The sequence below is a fragment of the Gopherus evgoodei genome, chromosome 11 (assembly GCF_007399415.2).
Source record: "Gopherus evgoodei ecotype Sinaloan lineage chromosome 11, rGopEvg1_v1.p, whole genome shotgun sequence".
NCBI lineage: Eukaryota > Metazoa > Chordata > Testudines > Testudinidae > Gopherus > Gopherus evgoodei.
This window is the reverse complement of record NC_044332.1, coordinates 11,361,558-11,387,166: the sequence shown is the minus strand read 5'-3', so window position 1 is coordinate 11,387,166 and position 25,609 is coordinate 11,361,558. Positions and strand designations below refer to the sequence as shown.

Genomic DNA, 25,609 nt, shown 5'->3' with positions numbered 1-25,609 from the left:
CAGGCTGCTGGAGTCACAGTGGCTGGACCAGGGCTGCAGCTCTACACAGGCACTCAGGGTGTAGCCTGCATACTGTTAGACTAGATAGGAGCAGTCGTGGTTGGGAGGTACAACAGCAAAGCATTGAGAGGCACCCAAGGTTGCAGGGCAGGTGTTGACTACACCCTAGAATGTGACAAGGGGATAAACATAGGAAGTTGTTGACTGGAGGAGGTTTAACTGGCTGGTTTCAGTCACACCTGATGCAGTATCAGGCTACTAGGCTTCCCTCAAGAATCCAACGTAGGATCTAGGCAGGCTTGGCCATTTCCTGGGGAAAAAATAGTTTGGGGTGAACACTAGTAAGTACAGGCTTAAACCCAGGTTAAATGGGAAAAATAATTACACCAGTGTCCAACAAGTGCAGCAAGCACAGAACAAATCTTTTTTCAAACTTTGGATGCATCCGTTCAAAAGTCAGGAATAGGCTCGGTCTGTCCGCTACATCAAAGTTGGTCTTCTGCTGCAGAATGCTGAATGGTCAAATCGACCTGGACTGGTAATCTGCAATTCTGCATGCCTCTGATTGCTTAATGCTTCAAGCCTACAACTCTGCATTATTGTCATTTTCAATTAATCAGATGTTTTCAACTTTTGTTTATATAATACTGAAAACTGAACTGAGTCATGATTTATAACTTCCTTGAGGAAAATACCAAGCCAAAATGTATATGGACATTCTCTGTTATAATTATCGTGTGTGTGTGTATGTATGTATGTATGTATCGTGATGGGGCAAGGCCAGATGGCTACAGTAAAGTACTGAGAAACAGGTATGTTAGCCCCAGGCTAAACAAATCCCTAGGACCCTGGTAACCAAATGGCAGTTGCTCCAAGTTAATCAAGGCACCTGGGGCCAATTAAGATCTTTCTAGAAGGCAGTGGAGATAGCTACTTTAATTAGAACACCTGCAGCCAATCAAGGCAGGCTAATCAGGGTACCTGGGTTTAAAAAGGAGCTCACTCCAATCAGGCAGGGAGGAGCCCAGAGGAGAAGGAGCGTGTGTGAGGAGCTGGGAGCAAGAGGGCAAGGAGCTGAGAGTGAGAGAGTGTACTGCTGGAGGACTAAGGAGTACAAGCGTTATCAGACACCAGGAGGAAGGTCCTGTGATGAGGATAAAGAAGGTGTTTGGAGGAGGCCATGGGGAAGTAGCTTAGGGAGTTATAGCTGTCATGCAGCTGGTACAGGAGGCACTATAGACAGCTGCGATCCACAGAACCCTGGGCTGGAACCTGGAGTAGAGTGTGGGCCCAGGTTCCCCCCCAAACCTCCCAACTCCTGATCAGACACAGGAGGAGGTGACCCACACTGTGGGTTTCACAAGAGGGGAAGCTCACTGAGGTGAGGAAATCCGCCAATAAGCGCAGGACCCACTAAGGTAGAGGAGGAACTTTGTCACAACGCGCGCGCGTGTGTGTGTGTGTGTATGTATGTATGTATGTATATATATATATATATATATATATATATATATATATATATATATATATATATATATATATGTGTATATATATGTGTATATGTTTGTGTTATGGCCACTGCAGTTTTTTTATTTGTACAACCTTAAATTAAACTATGAATCTACTGTCTTATGTAACCACAATTTAAATATGTAATTAAAACTAAGTATAATGTGGTGTGCCTTAATAAAACAGAGTTTTTAAAATAGAAAATGTCTTAAACTTGGAGTAACTAGTTTTTCCTGGGGTGGTAAAAACCATGATTTTACCTGCTAGTAGCATATACCATGTCATTCTTGGGTCCAGGGGAGGGTGGGGCTTAATGTGGAAGCCTTCAAACTGTCAAATAAGTATCTAACACTTAGGGTGTTTATCCAGTCTCTGAATATCTGAGGTTTTCCCATCAGTGATGTGACATGTATTTTTATTTTGTGGACAGTGAGGTTTGCTGCGTATATGTTTTTGTAGCTATGCATTTTTGTGCAAAGCATTGTATACTGATGCAATACGCCGAGGAGATAATTTAGGTTTGAGAGCAGTGTTGATCTGATAGGTTAAGAGCTCTTTAAAAATGGCCTAAAAAGTATCATTTAAGTGGAAGCCAATAGAATGACATGAAATTTTTTTTTTTCTGCCAGTAATGTTTTTTCTCAACTGTTAGGCTTAAGCACAATCAGATGTGTTTACTTTTTGGTAATAACTTAAAATTCTCCCACTAGTAGGTCCTATGAATCCTGAATGTGGAGCTCTATGCTCCCAAAGACATTCTTCCCCAGACACACTCTGTTTTAAAGAGAGCTAATCTCACAGCCCTTCCCCTAAGCATCTGTCCAAAGGGTATGAGCAGAATTTGAACTTGGTGATGAACATATAAAAATAATTTCCAGAAGAAGTGTGGTTTAAGGAGGGATTTGAAGAGATGTCTTAAATACCGTAAATGTTGTCTTTGAAGCAGTAAAAATGTTGCTATCTTTATGTTTAAAAGTTTGTTTAAACTGAGTACATCTGTCCATTCAGATCTTATTTTCACATGCAATATGAAGCCAGCATTAACAGTAATCTCTTTTCTTTTTAACAGAGGTTGCAGAACTTGAAGTTAATTTACCTTGTAAGTATGGCATTTGATATTATGCATTTTGGGAAAAAGAATAAAGAGCATGGAGATTGCTTGCTTGTTTCCTGATTGATAATTTTGAGCACTGTGACATCCTTTTTAAGCTTTACTGGGTTGACAATGTATATATCTCTTCTAGGGGTTAAGTTATCACAAAGCAATTATTAGCCTCCCTTGGAAACAGCGGTAACTATTTATAATTTATACTACTCTAGATTTGGGGAAATAAAATTATCTTCTCCAATAATATTCCAGGGAGTAAAGGTTTTCCGTTATCTGAATGGGGATACTTGCAGGTACCTCCTCCCTTTTCTCCCTATAATTTCCAGGGTAAGAGAGATTCTGAGTTAAAGGATAAAGGACAGTAAACAGTTAACTGTTCCTATAAAACAGATTAAATAGTTGTAGTTCTTCATCTCTTTGAGGCTGCTGTCACTTGGCACAATCACTAGATTAGAATATTAGGGACGCTACTTAAAAATCCTGAGAGGTGAGCCCAGCATGTGTGTTCTTACCGGAGCAAGGAATGATAGGTGCTGCTGTGAAAACTAGTACCTGTAAAGCAGATAGTCATGTATTAAATGTGGAAAAACTACTCTTGCTGAGTTTTGGTTGGGATTTTAAAAGCATTGACTCTTGGAAATTCAAAGTTGCTGTTCTCACAGCAGTCATAATTTGGACCCCTTGAGTATCTCTCTTATTCTGTATTAGCATAAGAGGGAAGGACTTGTGCTGTCTTGGAGTGAAACAAAAAGCTGTTTTAGCACAGGATGATGAGGCAAGTTTCTGAAGCCTTGTATTTATTGTGTACAGTGGGTACTGGCAGTGGATACATGGAACCACTGCTGGACACTATTGTCCTTGTTTGTGCTTGCAAGGAAAACAGCGTTCAGCACCATTTCAGAAACCATAGTCAAAAGCATAGCACTGAACTCTGTTTCCAGTTAGATCGGCAGAAAAACTGTAGTGTAGACAAAGCTAGTGTGACATTTTTCTGTATGACAAAAGCTTTTAAAAAACGTCTTTCATGTAGACAAAGCATCTGAGTGGTACTGCTTAGTCCCTGACTTTTTACTTTCTCTCTTGTCATGTTTCTGAATCTGGAACAACTCCTTACCTTCAAATTCAGTCTTCCCAGTGTAAGAAACTCCTACTAAACAGAATTGCCTTCTGATGGCTGGGCGGGAGAAAGGAAGATGTATAAAAGTTAGTGCTTCCCACTAGGGAAGGTGAGAAAATGCCAGAGGGGAAGATAATTGAAAAAGAGAAGATAAATTAATGCTGATATTTCAGTATCTCTCATTTGCACTGTTTTGTTCAGTTTTACCTAAGTATGGAAGTATTTTGTATTGTGCATGAGTATGTTCAACTTTATTAATAAAACAAATTTAATACATTTTTTGCATGGAGACACTTCATAAGGTGATTAATAATAAGCATATGTACATGCCTGTAAGTAAAATATTTATATTCCTTGCTGTGCTTTGCTGCTATTTCAGCTTATTGGATGCCTTATTTCTTGACGTCAAAAGCTAGGTTAGTGCAGACATGGTGATATCTTTGCATAATACACATTTGGCTGTCTGCTTAATTTTATGAAGGAACCTAGGTGTGTGTTTGTGCATTTTGGTATGTAGTAGAAATATTACTATATACTACTTGTTTACTCAACTTAAACATAATTAGGTTTCAAATAAATACCTATAAAATGGCTATATCTCAGTGTCATCTGATATTCCAGTCTGGAGTCAGATATATTGGCTTTTTCCCTTCCCTAATATGTCTGTAACTCTGGGTAATATCTGATGTCTAGGGCATCTTTGTATGCATGGGTGGATGTTAGATAGATTTGTTTACCACAAAATAAATTGCACAGCCAGACTAAAATATCTAAATGTGTGTGGGGTTTTAAAATATGCAGGGAGGAAATGTTAATTAGAAATTTGAGGTAGTCCATTATAACTGACTTAGATTTAATATTATCTATACAATATCCAATTCTTCTTGTGTGTTGTGTTTTTTTTTTTTTTTTTAAACCTGTCTTGATCATACATCTGAAAAAGATTTGGGGGCGGTGTTGGATAATGAGCTGAACATGAGCTCGCAATGTGAGGCTGTGGCCAAAAGAACCCGTGATTCTGGGAGGCATAAACAGGCATCTCAAGTCGGAGTAGTGAGGTTTTTCTACCCTGGTATCCGGCATGGTGGGACCACTGATGGAGTATTGTGTCCCTTTCTGGGAAGGTGCTGATCAGTTACATGGGGTTCATGGGAGAACCCCAGAAATGATTTGAAAACATGCCTTATAGTGATAGATCAGGGAACTCGGAGACTAAGGGGTGACTTGATTACACTCTATAAGTACCTTTATGGGGAACAAATATTTAATAAAGGACTCTACAGTCTAGTAGAGTGAGGCATAATATGATCCATTGCAGGGAAGCTGAAACTAACAAATTTGGAGTGGAAATAAGGTATACCTTGTAAACTATGAGAGTAATTAACAATTAGAACAATGTACCAGGAGTTGTAGTGGATTCTCCATCACCGACAATTTTAAAATCAAGATTGCATGTTTTTCTAAACGGTATGTGGTAGAAATTATTTTGAGGGAAGGTCTGCGGCCTTTGCTATTCAGGAAGTCAGACTAGATGATCTCAGTGGTCCTTTCTGGCCTTAAAATCTATGAATAGTTATGGTTTTGTGCTAAATCATTGCTCTTGCATCAGCCCTGTATCTACATTTGCAAAGAGCTTAGTGTTATTTTATTTCTCACTTTAAAAAAGTGTAAGTTATTAGCCTGGAGGGTGAAATCCACATAATAGGTATGGTCAGGGCAGCAGCAGTGCAGGTTTTTCAAATAGCATCTTGCAAATGTGTCTCCATCCTGACCAGCAAAAACTCCCTCTGTGGGTGAGAGTGTATTTTAGTTTCCATGTCCATTTATTATTTAGTCTGTTTGCGTAGTTTGCAAACAGAGGTGCCATTATACTGCAGGCTCATATCCGTCATTCATTCCACATAGGCCACCAAACAGCCTTCAGACTTTTGATCATTGTTGGTCTGGGACCTAGAGGAGAGAGACTGTATCCCATTATCAAATTCCTTGAGAAATCCTGTTTCCCTGTTTGTTTTCTTACTGTACACCTCTTCCCACTATGGTTTAAAACTTGTCTGTGCCTGTGTTGTCTCAAGAACATAAGCACAGTAACTAGCTCTTAGTGTCAAGTATCAAAGGGGTAGCCGTGTTAGTCTGGGTCTGTAAAAAGCAACAGAGTCCTGTGGCACCTTATAGACTAACAAATGTATTGGAGCATAACACCCAAGAAAGCTTATGTGCCAATACAGTTGTTAGTCTATAAGGTGCCACAGGACTCTTTGTTGCTTTTTATAGCTCTTAGTGGGGTTCGGATACTGTGGTTATGGTATAACATCTTGAATAGACTATAGGCAAAAATACCAAATACTCTTGGCAAAGTTTGTACTTTGATGGTAATAAAGGAGATCTGGCCTGTTAAAGTGACAGGTTAAATGCTGTTTGTACCTTCTTTCTTAGAAGACATTGAGATTAAAACACTGCATCTTTGCATGCTGCCCTTGTATTTCTGAGTTAGCTTTGTAGGTACTGACTGTGTAGCTTTATAAATGAATTTGAAGACTTAAATGGCTGCAGTTACTCTGAAATGAGATTCTGTGGTCACCAGATTCAGGTAGTCCCTGCCAGGCTATATGATGTCTTAGATGTTGTTGAAATGTTTAACAAATTAAATTAACTTTTTGCCTTAAAAGATACATGCAGGCAAAGCAGGATTTCAGCTTGTTTGGTCTCCTAAAAAGACTGTTTTAAGTCCAAAAGAGTTCAAGAAACGATGTAATTGAAATTTGAACTCACTAACCTTTACGTTATCTTTTAAAAGTCACATACAGAGAAAATGATTTAGGTAACTGCTTTCAGAGGGAGAACTTATTGGTCTGGTAACTCGTTACGGCTTTGAAATTGTTACTGTGGCAGGCATAATGGTTTTGTGAGTTCATTGTGCCACCATGGTGGGACCAAGGTACAGACAGATTTGCTCTCTAAGACCATGGAAATAACACATTTTAGGAGGCTATGATGCTTCCCGGGGAACCCGAGTTGTTAATCACCTTGCTATTTAAATGTGCTGCCGTTACCCTAAGGAAGCCTTGTATGTGACTGCAATGGATCAGCTTCCTAGCTCTGCCAGCCATTGGCAACACAAGTGCTCCTCTCTAGGCATCACAGGCCCTGATGTCACTCTTCAGGTTAGTGATAGGCACTCTCCAGACCTCGAGCCCTCCAAGTATCTCCTTGAATGTCCAGCTGCTGCTTAGTAGACACTCAGTATTCACCAGCTCACTGCTTCCCAAGAAACAGTACTCCCTAGCCTTTCAGTCTCATCTCTGATCACCACTCCACGCAACTTACAGCACTTAATTTGTTATAGTGAAATCGTATTTCAGTTTATTTAACCAAGTATGGAGATTCAGTTAGTAGTAAGTAGAAGTATTGGAAATGAATGGTTGCATATAAAATAAAATCATAATATTCATTCTAGAGCTTAGACTTTTATTAACGAGATACTCTTATGTCAGAAAGTATTGCTCCCCAAAAGTACTTTGCAGAGCTTTGTAGCCAAGTTAGCTGTGGCCCTTCTTTCATTGATATGCTCTCTGTCATCTGGCCTCCTAAGAGAAGGATTCAGTGTGCATCTCTGTGCTCCATGATATACCAGACTAATCCTTTTTCAGAAGCAAGATGCCCCCTTGCTGTTTTTCTTTCAGTAGATTTCTGCTCTTGTAGATTTTGCAATCACTCAATTTGCATCTGTCTCAATATCCAAATAGGCATACAGTGAAAGGCCTGCAATATGCTAATGGTCAGATTTCTGGTGACCTGCCTTCACCCCAAGACCTAGGGAGCATAATTTTCAATTTGGGTATGTAGCTCTTTAAATGGAGCAAAGAATCCTGTGGCACCTTATAGACTAACAGACGTTTTGGAGCATGAGCTTTCGTGGGTGACATGCATCTGATGAAGTGAGTATTCACCCACGAAAGCTCATGCTCCAAAACGTCTGTTAGTCTATAAGGTGCGATAGGATTCTTTGCTGCTTTTACAGATCCAGACTAACACGGCTACCCCTCTGATACTTAACTCCTTAAATGTTATCCATACCTACATTTCACAATTATGATGACCAGTTGGCTCCTGGCTCTCGGTAAAGAGTTCACACGCCACCCTTGGGTCGGATATCTGCATAATAATTCACCAAAGGGATCCCTGTAAAATCACTGCCAGCTGGCACCAAGGCTGGGTCATAAAGGCATATTCTGTTCAGTACAGCTCAGCTGTTGTTACACTTTGTGGGTGTGAACAGTATTTTTAGTTAACGTGATGTGGAATGCAGAACAGCATGATATTGTACCATAGGCTGTAATAGAAGTTATTGTCCCAGCTGGAAACCCTGATGTTCAGAAATATTAACTATTAACCTTCAGTGCCACAAAAGACATGGTTTGTCACGCTAGGACTCTCTCCTTGCTGTAACAGTATCTTATGCCAATCAGCTCCTGAGTGATTTACAGTACATTACAGTCTTGGAGGCTGCTTTTCTTTGCGGGTACAAATGGTGTGGCAAGGGGAGGTTTTTAGACAGTATAAAATTAAATTAAAATGTAAAAGTTTGCACAGTGAATTAGCAGTCTCTCTCTGTTCGATTTGGGAAGGAAGTGACTTAGGAAGCATACGTCTGAGGGATTTAGGCCTTGCATTTAAAATGTGAAACTTTCTATAGTGGGGGTGAAAACAGAATATTGCTACATTTCCAGAGTGACAGGCATCATATGGCTTGGTCTGGTGTATAGAGAATCCCAGAATTGCACTTAAACTTGAGGGCTACCAAACTTTTATATAAATCTGTATGAATTTATCGCATTAATCTCTTCCCCATTTACCTAGAAAATCTTTTTACTCTCTACAAGTGATTAGATTATTTCCCTTCAAGTGCTGTTTTAAGGGAAGAGGAATATTTGCAGTTGCTCAAACTAGATTGTGAAAATTACAAGGTAATATTTGTCATTGTGCTTCAGGGCATTAATCTGATCATGGTCTGGGGTTGGGAGGAAACAGTATCCATCTGAAGGTTTATATTTGTGTAACTTGCCAAATCTGCTCTGGATTTTTTGACATATTTTGAAGCATCAGCTGCATGGCACTGCCAGAGGCTCATTACTGTACTTGGATAGACCACCGGTCCGTTTCAGTATGGCAAGTCACATTTGACGTTCCTTTAAGGAGACTACATTTGACCTTCAGTTAAAGAATTGCTTGGGACAGAAAAGTTTATAGCAGAGCTGCCACTTGTAGAACTTTGAGGGAAACCCTAGTGGTTCTGTATGTCCCACCTTTCTAAATTTTGATTAGTATCTGTCTTTGGCAACAGTTTGTTTGCATGCTATAATTGGACCTAATTAGCATTTTAAAAGAACATAGCCTATTTTCCTTTCTGGTACATCTTTCCTCCTCCATAACTGCAGCTCATAACACCAGCATGTGGGTGATTTGATGACCTAAATTTCATTGACCTCAAGCTATTTAGGGAAGGGAACAAAGGGAATTGGAAAAAAAATTCCAGCAAATGAGCTCACCAGAATGCCTTCATTCAGTGAGTAATGCTTTCAGAGTACTTGACAAGGTTTTACATTTTGGGCCCTGGAAGATTGAAAGAGGAGATTATCATTCATTGTTTGATGCAGGTTTTTTTCCTTTGCAGGTACATGTAAAGTGAATTTTCCAGATTCAAACAAGCTCCATTACTTTCAGCTAACTGTAACCCCAGGTAATGTTTTAAAATATTTTTTTAAATGAAACCCAGGAATGGATTAAGATTAACCCATACTGGCAAAGTTGTTCATGAACTGCTTGGGTTCTATAGGTAATATACAACTTTAAAAAAAAACGCAAAACCACATTTTAAGCACTGAACTTATGCTGAGGCATATAGAAAAGTTTAGATGTTTGTTTCTGAGAACTGAAGTCTCGTTAAGGTAAAAACATCAATAGAGGCTAGAAAGATGTTTAGATCTTGTTTGCTAGTTTTTATAGGCTGAAGCAAACTGGATTTTGCTCAGTGTCAGCCTTTGCAGAGTTTTTTAATTGCCAAAATAGACACTTGAACTATTCTCAGCAGAAATGATTTTATGCATGGTATGTCATAAACTGTTTGTTTTACAAGGAACTCTTATTGCAGACTCTTTTGGGGTGGTTAATTCAACGGAGACATGACAAAATAGATGAGAAATTTAAGAAGTATTTCAGGAGTATTTCACAGATCTGCACATTTCAGAAAAAGGGTGGTCTCTGCTAGCTTCTTAGCAAATATTAGTAACTGTGCTGTCCATGCAGTCTCATACTGCAGCCATCCTTTTAAAAACAAATACAGAACAAAACATTTGCTAGTACACCAAGAAATAGATCAGTAATAAAAACCAAACTACAGTTTTCAAAATGAAAAATGCTTTTTTGATGCACGTCTGAGTTTTATGTATTGATTTGCAGAGTTCATTGTTTTCTGATGAGTTCTGCTGTGTAAAAATTAAAGCCACTACATTTGAACAGGAAACAGGAACTGGGGTATATCCCCACATAGGTTTTTGGTACAGTTGTGCAGAATATTAGCTGGTTAAGACCCTGATCAAACTCCCACTGAACCTGATCCTGTCTCTGAGATTTTGTGAAACTGTCTACATGGAAACACTTAACTGTAAAGTATAAAGTGCTGAGGTTCATTTGTTAAAGTGGTGTGTGGTGGCAGTAGATAGTCTTCCTTCTGACTCTCCATTCTTTTTGTAGTTTAATTGCACTGAGCTTTTAAGATCTGTCCCTGTAATTTTGTGCTAATCTCTTTTGCCAGCAAACATGCTGATGAGTGCAGGAAACATGTCTTATCTATGTAAAGCACAGTTTAAACTTAAGGTGCTATAAAAACGTTTTCAATAATAATGACAATTCTAATTTGGCGTTGGTACCAATAGCTAAACCAGACAAACAGTAGAGGTCACTGTTACTCATTAGTAAAGATAAAATAACATGTAGTTGGCAATAGAAATCTTGGATCTTTCAGTTTAATTTGTATTTTCTTGGACGTGATCAGGAACAGTCAGCATGGATTCCGCAAGGGCAAGTCATGCCTGGCTAACCGAATTGCCTTCTATGAGGAGATAACTGGGTCTGTGGAAGAGGGGAAAGGAGTGGATGTGTTATTCCTTGACTTTAGCAAAGCTTTTGATATGGTCTCCCACAGTATTCTTGCCAGCAAGTTAAAGAAGCATGGGTTGGATGAATGAACTATAAGGTGGATAGAAAGCTGGCTAGATCGTAGGGCTCAATGGGTAGTGATCAACAGCTCCATGTCTAGTTGGCAGCCGGTTTCAAGCAGAGTGCCCCAAGGGTCTGTCCTGGGGCCGGTTTTGTTCAATATCTTCATTAATGATCTGGAGAATGGCGTGGGCTGCACTCTTGGCAAGTTTGCAGATGACATTAAACTGGGAGGAGTCGTAGATACCCTGGAGGGTAGGGATAGGATACAGAGGGACCTAGACAAATTAGAGGACTGGGCCAAAAGAAATCTGATGAGGTTCAACAAGGACGAGTGCAGAGTCCTGCACTTAGAATGGACGAATCCCATTCACTGTTACAGACTAGGGACCGAATGGCTAGGAAGCAGTTCTGCAGAAAATGATCTAGGGGTTACAGTGGACGAGAAGCTGGATATGAGTCAACAGTGTGCCCTTGTTGCCAAGAAGGCTAACGGCATTTTGGGCTGTATAAGTAGGGACATTGCCAGCAGATCGAGGGATGTGATCGTTCCCTTCTATTCAACATTGGTGAGGCCTCATCTGGAGTATGGATCCAGTTTTGGACCCCACACTACAAGAAGGATGTGGAAAAATTGGAAAGAGTCCAGCGGAGGGCAAGAAAAATGATTAGGGGGCTGGAGCACGTGACTTATGAGGAGAGGCTGAGGGAACTGGGATTGTTTAGTCTGCAGAAGAGAAGAATGAGGGGGGATTTGATAGGTGCTTTCAACTACCTGAAAGGGGGTTCCCAAGTGGATGGATCTAGACTGTTCTCAGTGGTACCAGATGACAGAACAAGGAATAATGGTCTCAAGTTGCAGTGGGGGACGTTTAGGTTGGATATAAGGAAAAACTTTTTCACTCTGAGAGTGGTGAAGCAGTTTAATATGTTACCTAAGTAGGTGGTAGAATCTCCTTCCTTAGAGGTTTTTAAGGTCAGGCTTGACAAAGCCCTGGCTGGGATGACTTAGTTGGGAATTGGTCCTGCTTTGAGCAGGGGGTTGGACTAGACACCTCCTGAGGTCCCTTCCAGCCCTGATATTCTATGATTCTATGACTGGAAAATTTGGCAAGACTGCCCCACTGAGTACATTAAAACTGATAGCGAAGACTGAATGTATTAAATGTGACAAAAGTTTCATATTAGCAACTGGTTGCGTGTAGAGGGTACATGTGACGGTCATCAAATCTGTTGGTATGTGCCAACTGTTGCCCTTTAGTTTAAGAGATGCCATTTCATAATACTGTGGGAAATTGTTTACTTTCTGAAGGGTCACCAGGATCTAAATTAACAATATCATAACAAAGATGGCTTTTTCTTTTTTTTTGTATTAAACCTCAAGTGGCTTAGGTAGTGCACCATTGTTTACTTCTGTAACTGTAAACTACAGCTAAACAAGGGGACATGCACTGTTCACGTTCATGACGATTGTTGTGCTAGCTTCATTACTGAGATGAAGTTACAAGGAGAGGGGTGATTTTATTCCTTTTAGTTCACATTTTATTAACCTAATTATAGTTGCACAGCTGAAGTCCTGACTTTTACAATCTGATCAAATAAACATCTATTTTCAGCTGTGTATAATTCGGTTACAAAACTTGTGATCCACTGCCACTTAAACTATGCATCTATTCACGTGAACATAATAAAAATACCCTTTTCTTTTAATGTTATGAAACAACCCAAAAAGAACCTCCCAAATAGCTACGGTTTGTGGGGCACACAATCAGTGTTCTCTTACTGAGACAACAGAGAGTTGAGTAGGTATTTCTCCCAAAATTGTCCTGACTCAGATTGGTATTATACATGCACCGAAAGAACCTGTTACTGTAATTACCTGGGGAACCTTACACAAACTTACCTGTTCAGGAGAAGCCAGTTTTCCTCCTTCCCATATTTAAAAGTCACTTTGAGTAGTTTAAATTCAAGTGCTCACTTCTAGAAGTGTCCCAATGTGGCCATTCTCCAGGATCAGCTTTGCAGTTTTCAAATTACAGGGCAAGAGTTGGACTCAGCCTGATTTTTGGGCCAGTGCATTCTATACCTTAAACCTTTCTTGTAGTATTTTTATGGTACATCGCAATTCAGGATTTGGAGATCCAGACTTTGAAGAATAACTAGGATAGGATTGATAGTCAATGTAGAGCATGGAGGACCAGTGTTGTTTCTTGATGGTTCACTCCATTTAGCAGAGGGTCTGCTATGTGTTTGGTTTATGTATAGGCTGGATGACCATCTGTGTCTGGCCAAGGTATGGAAGTTGCCATGAAACAGCCAGTAGATGACAGAAAAGTTGAGGATGGGGTTAAACTTTCACACTGTTCACGATTTTAGAAGCTGGATAATGATTTAGTTAAAAATTCACCTCTAGTACAAGTTGAAAGTTGCAATAAATTGTACTAGCTGATCTAATTTCTGGAGGAATTCTAAAGTGTAAAGCAGAGGTGGGCAAACTTTGGCCCGAGAGTCACGTCTGGGAAATTGTATGGTGGGCCATGAATGCTCATGAAATTGGAGGTTGGGGTATGGGAGGGTGAGAGGGCTCCGACAGGGGGTGTGGACTATGGAGTGAGGCTGGAAATGAGGGATTATGGGTGCAGGAGGGTGCTTCAGGCTGAGGCTAAGAGGTTTGGAGGGCAGGAGGGGGTCAGGGCTGGGGCAGAGAGTTTGGGTGGAGGGAGTCCGAGGGGCAGGCTCCAGGTGGTGTTTACCTCAAACAGATTCCAGAAATGGCGCCTATGCGGAGGCGCAGCCAGGCAGCTCTGCATGCTGCCCTGTCTACAGGTGCCACCCTGCAGCTCCCGTTTGCTGCTGTTCCCAACCAATGGGAGCTGCAGGGTGGCGCTTGGGGTGGGGGCAGCGTGCAGAGCCTCCTGGCTACCCCTATTTGTAGGAGCTGGATTGGGGACATGCCAGTGCTTGCGGGAGCCACATGGAGCGGGGCAGGCCCCTGACCCCACTCCCAAGCTGGAGCACCAGAGTGAAGCAAGCCCCGGACCCTACTCACTGGCGGGAGCTCATGGGCCAGATTAACAAGTCTGGAGGGCCAGATGTGGCCCCCAGGCCATAGTTTTCCCACCTCTGGTGTAGAGGGCCATTACAATTGCAGGGAAAGAGAGAGGACGGCTCTATTTGGGGTTTTTAACTTCTTAAAATTATCTGATGTAGAGAGTTGGTGCACCTGATTTTGTTGTATTTTGCTTTGTGGTTAAAATCTGTTCTTAGATGCTTTTCATTTTACATAGTCTTGGTGACTATGGCAAGTTCTTAACAGACAATCAAAATGAGTTTCTCTCGACACTTCAAGAAAAAGGTAAATGGGAAAATAAATTTTATCACAAATTCTAAAGCAGAAACATGTTCAGTAGTTTACAGAACAAAGCTACAGCTCTATCCTTGTTCACTCTCCACTGAAGCTTTTGTCAGCACATATCAGTATACATTTGTTTTAATTCCTGCAACACATAATTATCAAGGAAAGATATGAATTTGAAATGCAAATGCTTACATAGAACATCTTGCGTCAGGAGGCTGAATACTTATTTTATGTTAACAAGTTTTTACTTACAGTGAACCTGTGCTCTGGGGAGTTTCTTGTCTATGATTTAGGAATTAGCTTTGTGCAATACAGATAAGCCACGCAATTGTAGTTTAATGTCTCTAACGATGAAATTAAATGTGTCAGCTGCGACAGTAAAATATTCTTTAGTATTTAGAAGCATCATTGACTTTCATTATTTGGACTGCTTCCTCCTCCTGCCAACTCCCTGAGCCAATTGCTCTGCCTTGCAAGAAGATCATTATGGCAGGAGTTGCTTCTACCAGTTACTGTTTGTTTTTCATTTTTTGTAGCAGTAGTGGGTTAAAAACTAAGAAAAGCATGGAGATACCTTCAATGTAGGCCTCAGTTACTGATAAAAATTGCAGGGTCAGCATTACCAACTTCACTCTCATCCTGAAAAGGCTGGAGCACAGAGTTTGGATGTGCTAAGCTGCTGCTTGTTCAGTTGCATGACTCCAGAGGCCAGAGAGGGAATTGCTCATGAGCAAAGTTGAAGTTATGCACGAGATTAATGTGATGAAACAGTAAAAGAGGCGAGTGTCTGCTTCCAGATACACAACCCCATTTGGGTTAGTAGTTGAGCCTGCATCAGCAGTAGGATGCAAGTGCCACCAGACCTTGAAAGAAGACAGGGAAAGCCAGACTAATCTCTTATGATTAACAAAGAGATTTATAACAAATGTGATCTGCTTTCTGCAGATGCTTTAATAATCTTATTTGACTCTAGAAGTGGATCTTAAATCACTGGAAGAAAATCTGGAAGGGTTATGCCTACTTGTCAAAACCGTCAGTCTACTTTCTGCTTTACTTACTACTGCTTCTATAATTAAACCTCCAGTTAAGAATGTAGTTCTCATTTGGATCCTAATTTGCAGGCTGTAACTTCCAAGTTGCTGCTGCTATTCTTTTTCACATAATAACTTGAAAGGTATTCTATTTGTTGACTGTCTTGGCTTGTGAACCTTCAAAAGTAGAGAAGTAGTGATGTTATCTTATAAGCCCCATAACCTTCATAGGGCAATTATAAAGCTAGAAATTTCCAATCAATACCACGTCATCAGCATAGAAACTACAGAAGATACCGGATATCTTGTTGAATGAAATGGAGAGGTGTATATTGGATTGAGCAGCCAACCAAACTTAAGAAAATCAAACTTGCCCACGAAGAGATCTTCAGTAGTCCAAGGAAGACAGACAATTCTCATTGAGGATTATATGCTAAGAAGAATGGAAAGAATGTTCTGCAAGGCACAGGTGGCCAACAGAATGATATTCTGTCATCTCAGAGCCAAGATATGAAATGGCCCTCTCAGATTGAATAGGCTGATGTTGATGGGCCAGGATCCACTGATGATGGTGTACATCAGCACTAATGTCATTGTATCATGGGATATCTCTGAGTATAGATGACTTCAAGAACTCAAAAGGTGTTGCAGAAGAAGGAAGTCCAAGTAATCTTTCCTGTCCTGAGAGTGAAGGAGGATGCAAAGTAGAAGATGCAGGAAGTAAACTGCTGGCTAGGTAAATGGTGTAAGGCAGAAGGCTCTGATCTCACTGAACAGTGTTCTACTTTCTGTGGAGAGCGGTGGTTTTGTACAGTTTGGATGGCTTCTGGCCTCCATTCCAGTTCTCAGAGGCAGGCTGGCTAGAGTAGTTAGGAGGCCTTCAAACTAATAAAAAAGGGGCAAGGTAAAAAAGGGGAACATACAGACGCTCCTTTCACACAAAATCATGATATTGAGAACAAAATAAATAAAACACTGAAAGACTTGAAGAGAGATTCTGTATTTGCCTATAAGCCAGTGCTAGGAGCCTGGGTAGCAAACAAGAGGAATTGGAATTGTTCATTTATGCACATAAATTTGATCTAGTTGGTATTACTGAAACCTGGGGGATGAGTCACGTGATTGAAATGTTAAAATCAATGACTATAACCTGTTTAGGAAGGATAGTGGGGGCAAAATTGCAGAGGAAATGGGACTGTCAAAAATGGCATTACCGTTTGAGTTGTTGGCAACTCAGGGAAAAAAAGATCTTAAATGTTTATGGATTTGTGACCTAACACATAAAGACCAAAATGGGATGATAGTTGATGTCTGCCACAGATCACCAAATCCCACTGGAAACCAGGATGACCAGCTTCTGAAGGACTTATCCATAACATGGTGGAGGGGGGGAAGCTATGTGACCATGGGGGAATTCAGTCTGAGTGACGCATGCTGGAGGTGTTACACTGCCAGTACCAAAACATCCTCATAATTTCTAAATATTAAAGGTGATGATTTCCTAGTTCAAAAAGTATTGTATCCAACACTAAGGGGATTCTATATTAGACCTTGTCTTGATGAAGGAGGAATTGATCACAAGACAAAAATTAGTGGTTGCTTAAGTACAAGTGATCATGACACTATCATGTTTGTTACATGCAACAGAATAAAGTCCAAACTAGTCAGATATAGATGTGTGGTGCTTTAAAAGGGCCAATTTCACAAAGCTGAAAAAAAACTGAGTCAAGTCAATTGGGAAAGAGAATTTAAGCAGAAAATGTAAATGATAATGAGGAGTTGTTCAAGAACATTTTGCTAGATGCTCAAAAAGCTACAACCCAGCAAGAAGGCAGCATTGGTTAAACCCAACCTATCTTAGAAAGGAAGTGAAGAGTTGAGGGGCGGGGGTGTGCATGTGCAAATGGGAGAAAGGGGAAATCACATAAGTCATAAATATAAATCAGAAACTCAGAATGGGGGAAAAAAAAATCATGGAAGCAGAAGGACAAATCTGTAATCAATAGAGTTTAGAACTGTAAGAATGAGTTTCTAAGTATTTTAGGGACAAAAGGAATCCTAACAATGATATTGGTTCATTATTTACTACACGTAAATGGTAGAATTATCAATAATAATGCAGAAAAGAAATATTTTATACACATCTACCCCAATATAACATGACCTGATATAACATGAATTCAGATATAACCTGGTAAAGCAGCGCTCTGGGAGGGTGCTGCACACTCTGGTGGATCAAAGCAAGTTTCATATAACGCAGTTTCACCTATAATGCTGTAAGATATTTTTTGGCTCCCAAGGACTGCGTTGTATCAGGGTAGAGGTGTACATATTTCTGTAATGTATTTGGAAAAAAGCCAGGTTATCTTTTCATATCATATGATGAAATATTTTCCATCCCCATTGTAATTCCAGGAGGATTTTGAACAGCAGCTTCTAAATTTAGACTCTTTTAAAGAAGCAAGTCTGGATAATTTGCATCCAGGAATTTAAAAAGTGCTGTCTGAGGAGCTTGCTAGCCCACTAATGTTGATTTTCATTACTCTTGGAATACTGGGGAACTTCCAAAGGACTAGAAGAAAGTTAATGTTTTGCCAATATTTTAAAATGGTAAACAGGTAATCATCGGCCTGTCAGCCCAACATTGATCCCAGTGAAAGTAGTGGAGTGACTGATATGTGACTAGATTAGTAGAGTTAAAGGAGGGTAATCTAATGCCAGTCAACAGGGGTTTGTGGAAAATAGTCTTTTTCTCCTTTTTCTCCCTGAGCTATTCTTGTGCTGCTTCATTATGACCACTCCTTGTTCTAGTAACCTGTAATCCAATGGAACTACTCAAAATAGCAAACAAACACTTGGTCCAGTTGTAAGTATTTGCAGGATCAAACTCTTATTATAGGAAACTACTTTCAAAGCTTAATGTCAACTCAGTTTGTAGCAGAAGGAAGCAGCCTAGATATAGCCAAAAATTATCAGAGTTCTGCTGCTTGTTCATGAAAAGGAAGATCCTGTCACATACAAATTATTATACTAAACTGCAGAAATCCAGTTAGTACAGTAATTATGCATTTTATTTCTCTCTCTCACAGGAGTTTAATTGTTCTGAACATGTGCCTTTTGGGCACATCAGAATTATAATAGATTTATTTACATTAACATAAATGAGGATTTGCATTTAATGAATGCTGTCTCTATCATCTGATTCAGGACCTCTATGTCAAGAATTAGGATGCTTGTAAATTATGATGTGCCTCAGAAATGGTTTTATAGTAGTTAATATGTAAAGTGTGTGCCCTCAGACAGATGTGCAAACAAAATTATGAGTTTTAAGTTTGAAGAGAAGAATATTTGGTCTTAATGAAAATACACGTAAATACTCAAAATGTAACATGTATGCACTATTGTAGCTGTATTGGACCCAAAGTATTAGAGACAAAGTGGATGAGGTAATATCATTTATTGGACAAACTTCTGAGGGAAACAGAAGTTGATCCAATAAACGATACTATCTTATCTGTCAAAATATAATTTTTTTCTGGGGTTGATTGCTTGCCCAGGGGGCCAACAGTCCTTACAGATCTTTCTTGCTTTCTGGGAACTAACTTTGTGGGAGTATGTTGTTCCAGAGGCAGTAAGTTTTTTATATAGTTCAAGGCAAACAATTTAATATTTTACTCAAAGATATTTTGCCTAAAGATAACCCCCACTAATTAAAAGCTCTCTTTATAAATGTTAAAATATGTGCTTGTTAACCTCTCATACTAAATTTTTTTATTTCCAAGTCCTGCAGGAGGAAAAACTATTTTTGTTTGTTTGTCAGAAACTATATCTGTTTAAATTAAGAAAAGGATAAGTGTTTGCTATAAATGTAAGTAAAGTGTCTGGTATATATAACTTTTAATATATTGAAACATTAGAGATTAGTCTGTGTACAGTAATTTATATATAAAACCCTGAATATTACATGAATATCAGGGTTGGAAGGGACCTCAGGAGGCCATCTAGTCCAGCCCCTGCTCAAAACAGGACCAATCCCCAGACAGATTTTTACCCCAGTTCCCTAAGTGGCCCCCCTCAAGGATTGGGCTCACAATCCTGGGTTCAGCAGGCCAATGCTCAAACCACTGAGCTATCCCTCCCACCATTGTCCTGCTGTCACAAGGTATTCAACACTGACATCAGTTGTATTTACTGATTTAAACTTGTTGAGATCTTGCTTGGAAGGTCCAAGAGGTGAAATTGGAAAGCTAGTACAGAAGTACTATCTGCCCCTGTTTGAGTAACAGTTGCCACTTTTTAAGTAAAATACGTGTTCTCCCAGTTGAATATTTTCCCCACATTACCCCCATAATTTAGGGTGTTCAGACTGGAGTGGGCTTTGTTTCAGGCCTAGCTAACATTTCAGTTGAGTTAACAGGTTCTTCCCCCCCCCCCTTCCCCAAATACACCTATTTATAGCTTTAAATATTGGCAAGTATAAAAGTTCAGAGCCACTGACTGTAGGACTTGCTTTCAACTGTGTCCTAGTTATCAGACGTGCTTCATTTAAAACAATACATTGGATGTAATAATACTTCACACTTACATGGCACTTTTTAATCCTCCAGCCCTTACAAACATTAACTAATTAGTAATACATTTAGATTATAAAGAAAAAGAAATTTAAGACTAAATCGAAGGGGAAGGGATGAATATGCTCTTGGAGTGCTTCTTAAAGACACAACTTTATCTAGTAAAAGGGAGGTCTCTGGCATTAGAATGGTTATCACATATCCCTCCCCTTCCCTTGGACATTAGTCCCTCCCCCTTTTTTATGGGTCATCCCTATATAGTAGCCTTCTAAAAATATTTAATTTTTTTTTTTTTACTTTAGAACACTGTTTTTGGTGGGTGCAATAGCTTCACATATCTCAACTTTTCCCTTGTATTGCCGTTCTTGAGAAAAAATGGTATCCTTATTCTTTCTATTCCAATCCATAGTAGTGTTGTGACTCAAATGTAAAGGACTACCATTTTGGGGAGGTTAACCACTTGTTGGAGGATGCCATGTTATAACATGAAACCGGCCAATGGGAGCATGTAGAGATGTGCCAGCAGCAGCCAGACACAGCCACTTCCGGGAGCAGCATGGGACTATGGCAGTCAGGCAGCCTTCCTGAGCCCTGCTGCACTGCAGGCCAGGAGCTGCCTGTGGTAAGCACCTCCCGGCCAGAGCTCGCACCACAATCCCCTGCCCCAGATCAGAACCCCCTCCTGCATCCAAACTCCTTCCCAGACCCTGCACCCCCTCCTACACTCCAATCCCCTTCCCCAGTCCGGCGCACCCTTCTGTACCAAACTCCCTCCCAAACCCCACGTCCCCTCCATTAATATAGTAGAAACGTGCGGCCCATGACAACTTGCCAAAATTCGTAAAGTGGCCCCCTCTACAAAAAATGATTGCCCACTCCTGCTATAAGGCAAGACAATAATACTGGTTTGTCTTTTGAGAAAGTTTATCATGCAAGTCTCTTTAAAATGAGTGAAACATAATATGTAGTATGTGATTTGTATTCAGATTTAGAACATAAGAATGGTCATACTGGGTCAGACCAATGCTCCATCTAGCCCAGTATCCTATCTTCCAACAGTGGCCGATGCCAGATGCTTCAGAGGGAAAGAACAGAACAGGGCAATTGTTGAGTGGTCCATCCCGTTTTCTAGTCCCAGCTTCTGGTAGTCAGAGATGTAGCCATCTTGGCTAATAGCCATTGATGCACCTATCCTCCTTGAACTTATCTAATTCTTTGTTGAATCTGTTTATTCCATTTTCTAGATCATTTATGAATGTTGAAAAGCACTGGTCCCAGTGCAGATCTTGGATGGCTCTGCTATTTATCTCTCTCCAATCTGAAAACTTCCCTTTTGTTTCCTGTCTTTTAACCGATTACTGATCCATGAGAGGACCTTCCATCTTATCCCATGACTGCTTACTTTGCTCAAGAGCCTTTAGAATGGGACCTTGTCAAAGACTTTCTGAAAGTCCAAGTACACTATATCCACTGAATCACCTTTGCCATGTGTTTGTTGACCCCATTAAACAATTCTAGTAGGTTGCTGAGGCATGATTTTCCTTTACAAAAGCCGTGTTGACTCTTCAACATATTGTGTTCATCTATGTGTCTAATAATTATGTTCTTTACTATAGTTTCAACCAATTTGCCTGGTACTGAAGTTAGGTTTACTGGCCTATAATTGCCAGGATTGCCTCTGGAGCCTTTTTTTAAAAAATTAGCATTTACATTAGCTATCATCCAGTCATCTTGTACAAAGGCTGATTTAAGCAATATATTACATACCACACTTAGTAATTCTGCAATTTCATAATTGAGTTTCTTCAGAACTCTTGGGTGAATACTGTCTGGTCTTGGTGACTTTTATTACTGTTTTATTTATTGATTTGTTCCAAAACCACCTCTATTGACACCTCAGTCTGGGACAGTTCCTCAGATTTGACACCTAAAAAGAATAGCTCACATGTGGGAATCTCACATCCTCTGTAGTAAAGACCAGCGTAAAGAATTCATTTAGCTTCTTCACATTGGCCTTGTCTTCCTTTAGTGCTCCGTTAGCACCCCGATCGTCCAGTGACCCTGCTGATCATTTGGCAGACTTCCTGCTTCTAATGTAGTTAAAAAAATGTCTGCTGTTAGTTTTGTCTCCTTTGCTAGTTGGTCTTCAAATTCTGTTTTGGCTGGCCTGCCTAATTATACTTTTACACTTGACTTGCCAGAGTTTATGCTCCTTTCTATTTTCCTTAGTAGGATTTTACTTCCAATTTTTAAAGGATGCCTTTTTTGCTTCTAACAGCGTCTTTTATTCTGTTTATCCGTAGTGGCGTGTTTTGGTCCTGTTACATTTTTTTTTAAATTTGGGGTTGACAGTAGAACCTCAGAGTTAGGAACACCTCGGGAATGGAGGTTGTTTGTAACTCTGAAATGTTGACAACGCTGAACAAAACGTTATGGTGGTTCTTTCAAAAGTTTACAGCTGAACATTGACTTAATACAGCTTTGAAACGTTACTATGCAGAAGAAAAATGCTGCTTTTCCTTTAGTTTTGTAGTAGTTTATATTTAACACAATCCTTTATTTGCTTTTTTTTGCGGAGGGGGGGATGTCTCTGCTGCTGCCTGATTGTGTACGTCTGTTTCCAAATGAAGTATGTGGTTGACTGGTCAGTTTGTAACTCTGGTGTTCCTAATACTGAGATTCTATTGTACGTTTAATTTGAGTCTGTATTAGTGTTTTAAAAAAGTTTCCATGCAGCTTGCAGGCATTTCACGCCTATGATTATTCCTTTTAATTTTCGTTATCTAGCTAGCTTAATTTTTGTATAGTTCCCCCTTTTGAAGTTAAATGCTACTGTGGTGGGCTTCTTTGGTGTCCTGCCCCCCCCCAAAGGATGTTAAATTTAGATTCCTGTACTGTACCTTTAACTATATATATTTTTTAAATTTTATAATATGAAACACAATAAAAATATAGACGTACATGGAGTTGTAGAGGAAAAAAGTATGTGTAGTAATATAGATGGTTTTAACAATCCCTTTAAGAGAGTGAGAGAGAAGTTTAATTTCTTTCTCTGCAGTTGAGAATTGGATTCCTTTGCCCCCTCCTTAAGGCAGCCTCCCAAGATGATGCCATGGGCCTGTACTGTGACTGTATAGGTCTCTTGTAGTTGCTGGATCAGAGGTATGGGAGTCCATACTGACCCATGCTCTTTGTAAATGAATGAAATGTGCTGAGGTTCACTAGTTTCTTTACCTTGAGATATACTTTGAAGGTTACCTAACTTTCAGCCCTCTCATAGACTCTAGGACTGGAAGGGACCTCGAGAGGTCATCGAGTCCAGTCCCCTGCCCTCATGGCAGGACCAAATACTATCTAGACCATCCCTAATAGACATTTATCTAACCTACTCTTAAATATCTCCAGAGATGGAGATTCCACAACTTCCCTAGGCAATCTATTCCAGTGTTTAACTACCCTGACAGTTAGGAACTTTTTCCTAATGTCCAACCTAAATCTCCCTTGCTGCAGTTTAAGCCCATTGCTTCTTGTTCTATCATTGGAGGCTAAGGTGAACAAGTTTTCTCCCTCCTCCTGATGACACCCTTTTAGATACCTGAAAACTGCTATCATGTCCCCTCTCAGTCTTCTCTTTTCCAAACTAAACAAACCCAATTCCTTCAGCCTTCCTTCATAGGTCATGTTCTCAAGACCTTTAATCATTCTCGTTGCTCTTCTCTGGACCCTCTCCAGTTTCTCCACATCTTTCTTGAAATGCGGTGCCCAGAACTGGACACAATACTCCAGTTGAGGCCTAACCAGCGCAGAGTAAAGCGGAAGAATGACTTCTCGTGTCTTGTTTACAACACACCTGTTAATGCATCCCAGAATCACGTTTGCTTTTTTTGCAACAGTATCACACTGTTGACTCCTATTAAGCTTGTGGTCCACTATGACCCCTAGATCTCTTTCTGCCATACTCCTTCCTAAACAGTCTCCTCCCATTCTGTATGTGTGAAACTGATTGTTCCTTCCTAAGTGGAGCACTTTGCATTTATCTTTATTGAACTTCATCCTGTTTACCTCAGACCATTTCTCCAATTTGTTCAGATCGTTTTGAATTTTGACCCTGTCCTCCAAAGCAGTTGCAATCCCTCCCAATTTGGTATCATCCGCAAACTTAATAAGCGTACTTTCTATGCCAACATCTAAATCGTTGATGAAGATATTGAACAGAGCCGGTCCCAAAACAGACCCCTGCGGAACCCCACTTGTTATACCTTTCCAGCAGGATTGGGAGCCATTTGTATCTGCAATTTTTTGTGCACTTTTCCTTAGGAGTGTGGTTTAACAGGCCCATCATTCCTATATGAAATTGAGGTCCTGTGTTTCCTCTGGGGTTCTTGAACTATTTGGAGGATTTTTGTCAGCCCTGATGGCCTTATGTGCAAGGAGATAGTTGGTGTCCTTTGTTTTTTCTCCATGTCTGCATCTGGCGGGAAGGTGGTAGTTTACGTGCACGCTCTTGTGCTTGCTTGGAATCCTTTGGAATTTGTATTCCTGCTCTGTGGGTTTGTCAGTTAAGATTCTGTAGATCTTTTGGTGGATTTAATTTTCTTTTACATAAATGCATGTGTGTATGCATGGACATTTGCAAACACTTTTTTTTTTATAAAGGCAAAAATAATGAATACAAGCGAAATTGTGAAGCAATTAGGATTGCTGCATACATGGTGTACCTGACTGGAAACCCACCAAATCAAAGATATGAAAAGTTGTCAGTTGCCATTGCATACACCCTTTACTCCACTCACTCACAGAAAAATTACCTTTACCACAACTATCATATACCATGTACTGCAACCTTAATTCTGCATGCCTTTCACCTTGCTGTACACACTCCTTTAACATATTATTCCTCTCCAGTACCCACCCAAACACTAGTAGTTGTGGATGTTTGGTGGTATGGCTGGTTATATTGGAGGAAGGTAGTTTGGTGAAGGGTTATGAACAGAAGGGCAGCTGAAAGGGAAAATACAATGCTGGAATCCCCAGTGGGATTGAATTGTGGTGCCTGGTTTATGATGTACAAAAGAATGAATAACTTACTTTATTTTTTTGTCGTCTCTACCATATTGTAACTATTTGGTGTATATACTAGTAACCTTCTGAGTAAGTTTAGTCTTTGCAGGGCGTAACAAAACTGAAGGATCAATTGAGTATGCACACTGTTTGCTATTATATTCAGAGGTTTTCAGAACGCTTAAGAATTAGTTGAAGAATGGATACAGTGCAGTAGATGTCCCTCCAAAGCACTCAGAGCGCAGCTGATAGGGGTGGTTCACCATTATTGAGCTGCTGCAGTCTAGTGGAATATAGCATTTGTTTTCCAGAGTTAGAAGCACATTATCACCAGTGATTCATGCTTTATTTTTATTGGTCTTTTATTTTTATAAGTTTTTTGTACCACATTTGAGATTTAGTATCCTTGAGTACATTGCACATCATTGTCCTCGACAAGTTCTCTTTCTAACCCTATGTTATACTGGACAACAACTACATGTGCCTCTGTACATAGTCTGGAAAGGACATTGTCTGATCAGTTATTGACTTTGTAGCTATTAAAAACAAAAATGGGTGCTTAAAATTAGGCTCCAAAATCTATATTTAGAATCCATATTTAGACACCTGAATAAAGGCTTAATTTTCAAAGTATTG

At 40.0% G+C, this 25,609-nt stretch overlaps 1 protein-coding gene across 3 annotated transcripts in view; it reads left to right on the top strand.

The window, feature by feature from the left end:
- The window catches only part of UBE2F (ubiquitin conjugating enzyme E2 F (putative)), a 145,405-nt gene that overhangs the window by 26,743 nt on the left and 93,053 nt on the right, over positions 1–25,609 (top strand). For 2 of the 3 annotated variants that reach the window (XM_030580075.1, XM_030580076.1), the window contains exons 3-4: positions 2,579–2,608; positions 9,409–9,474. In XM_030580075.1, the coding sequence (XP_030435935.1) occupies positions 2,579–2,608; positions 9,409–9,474 (96 nt within the window). The remainder of the gene's footprint in view (positions 1–2,578; positions 2,609–9,408; positions 9,475–25,609) is intronic. The other variant, XM_030580077.1, reaches the window with a different exon arrangement.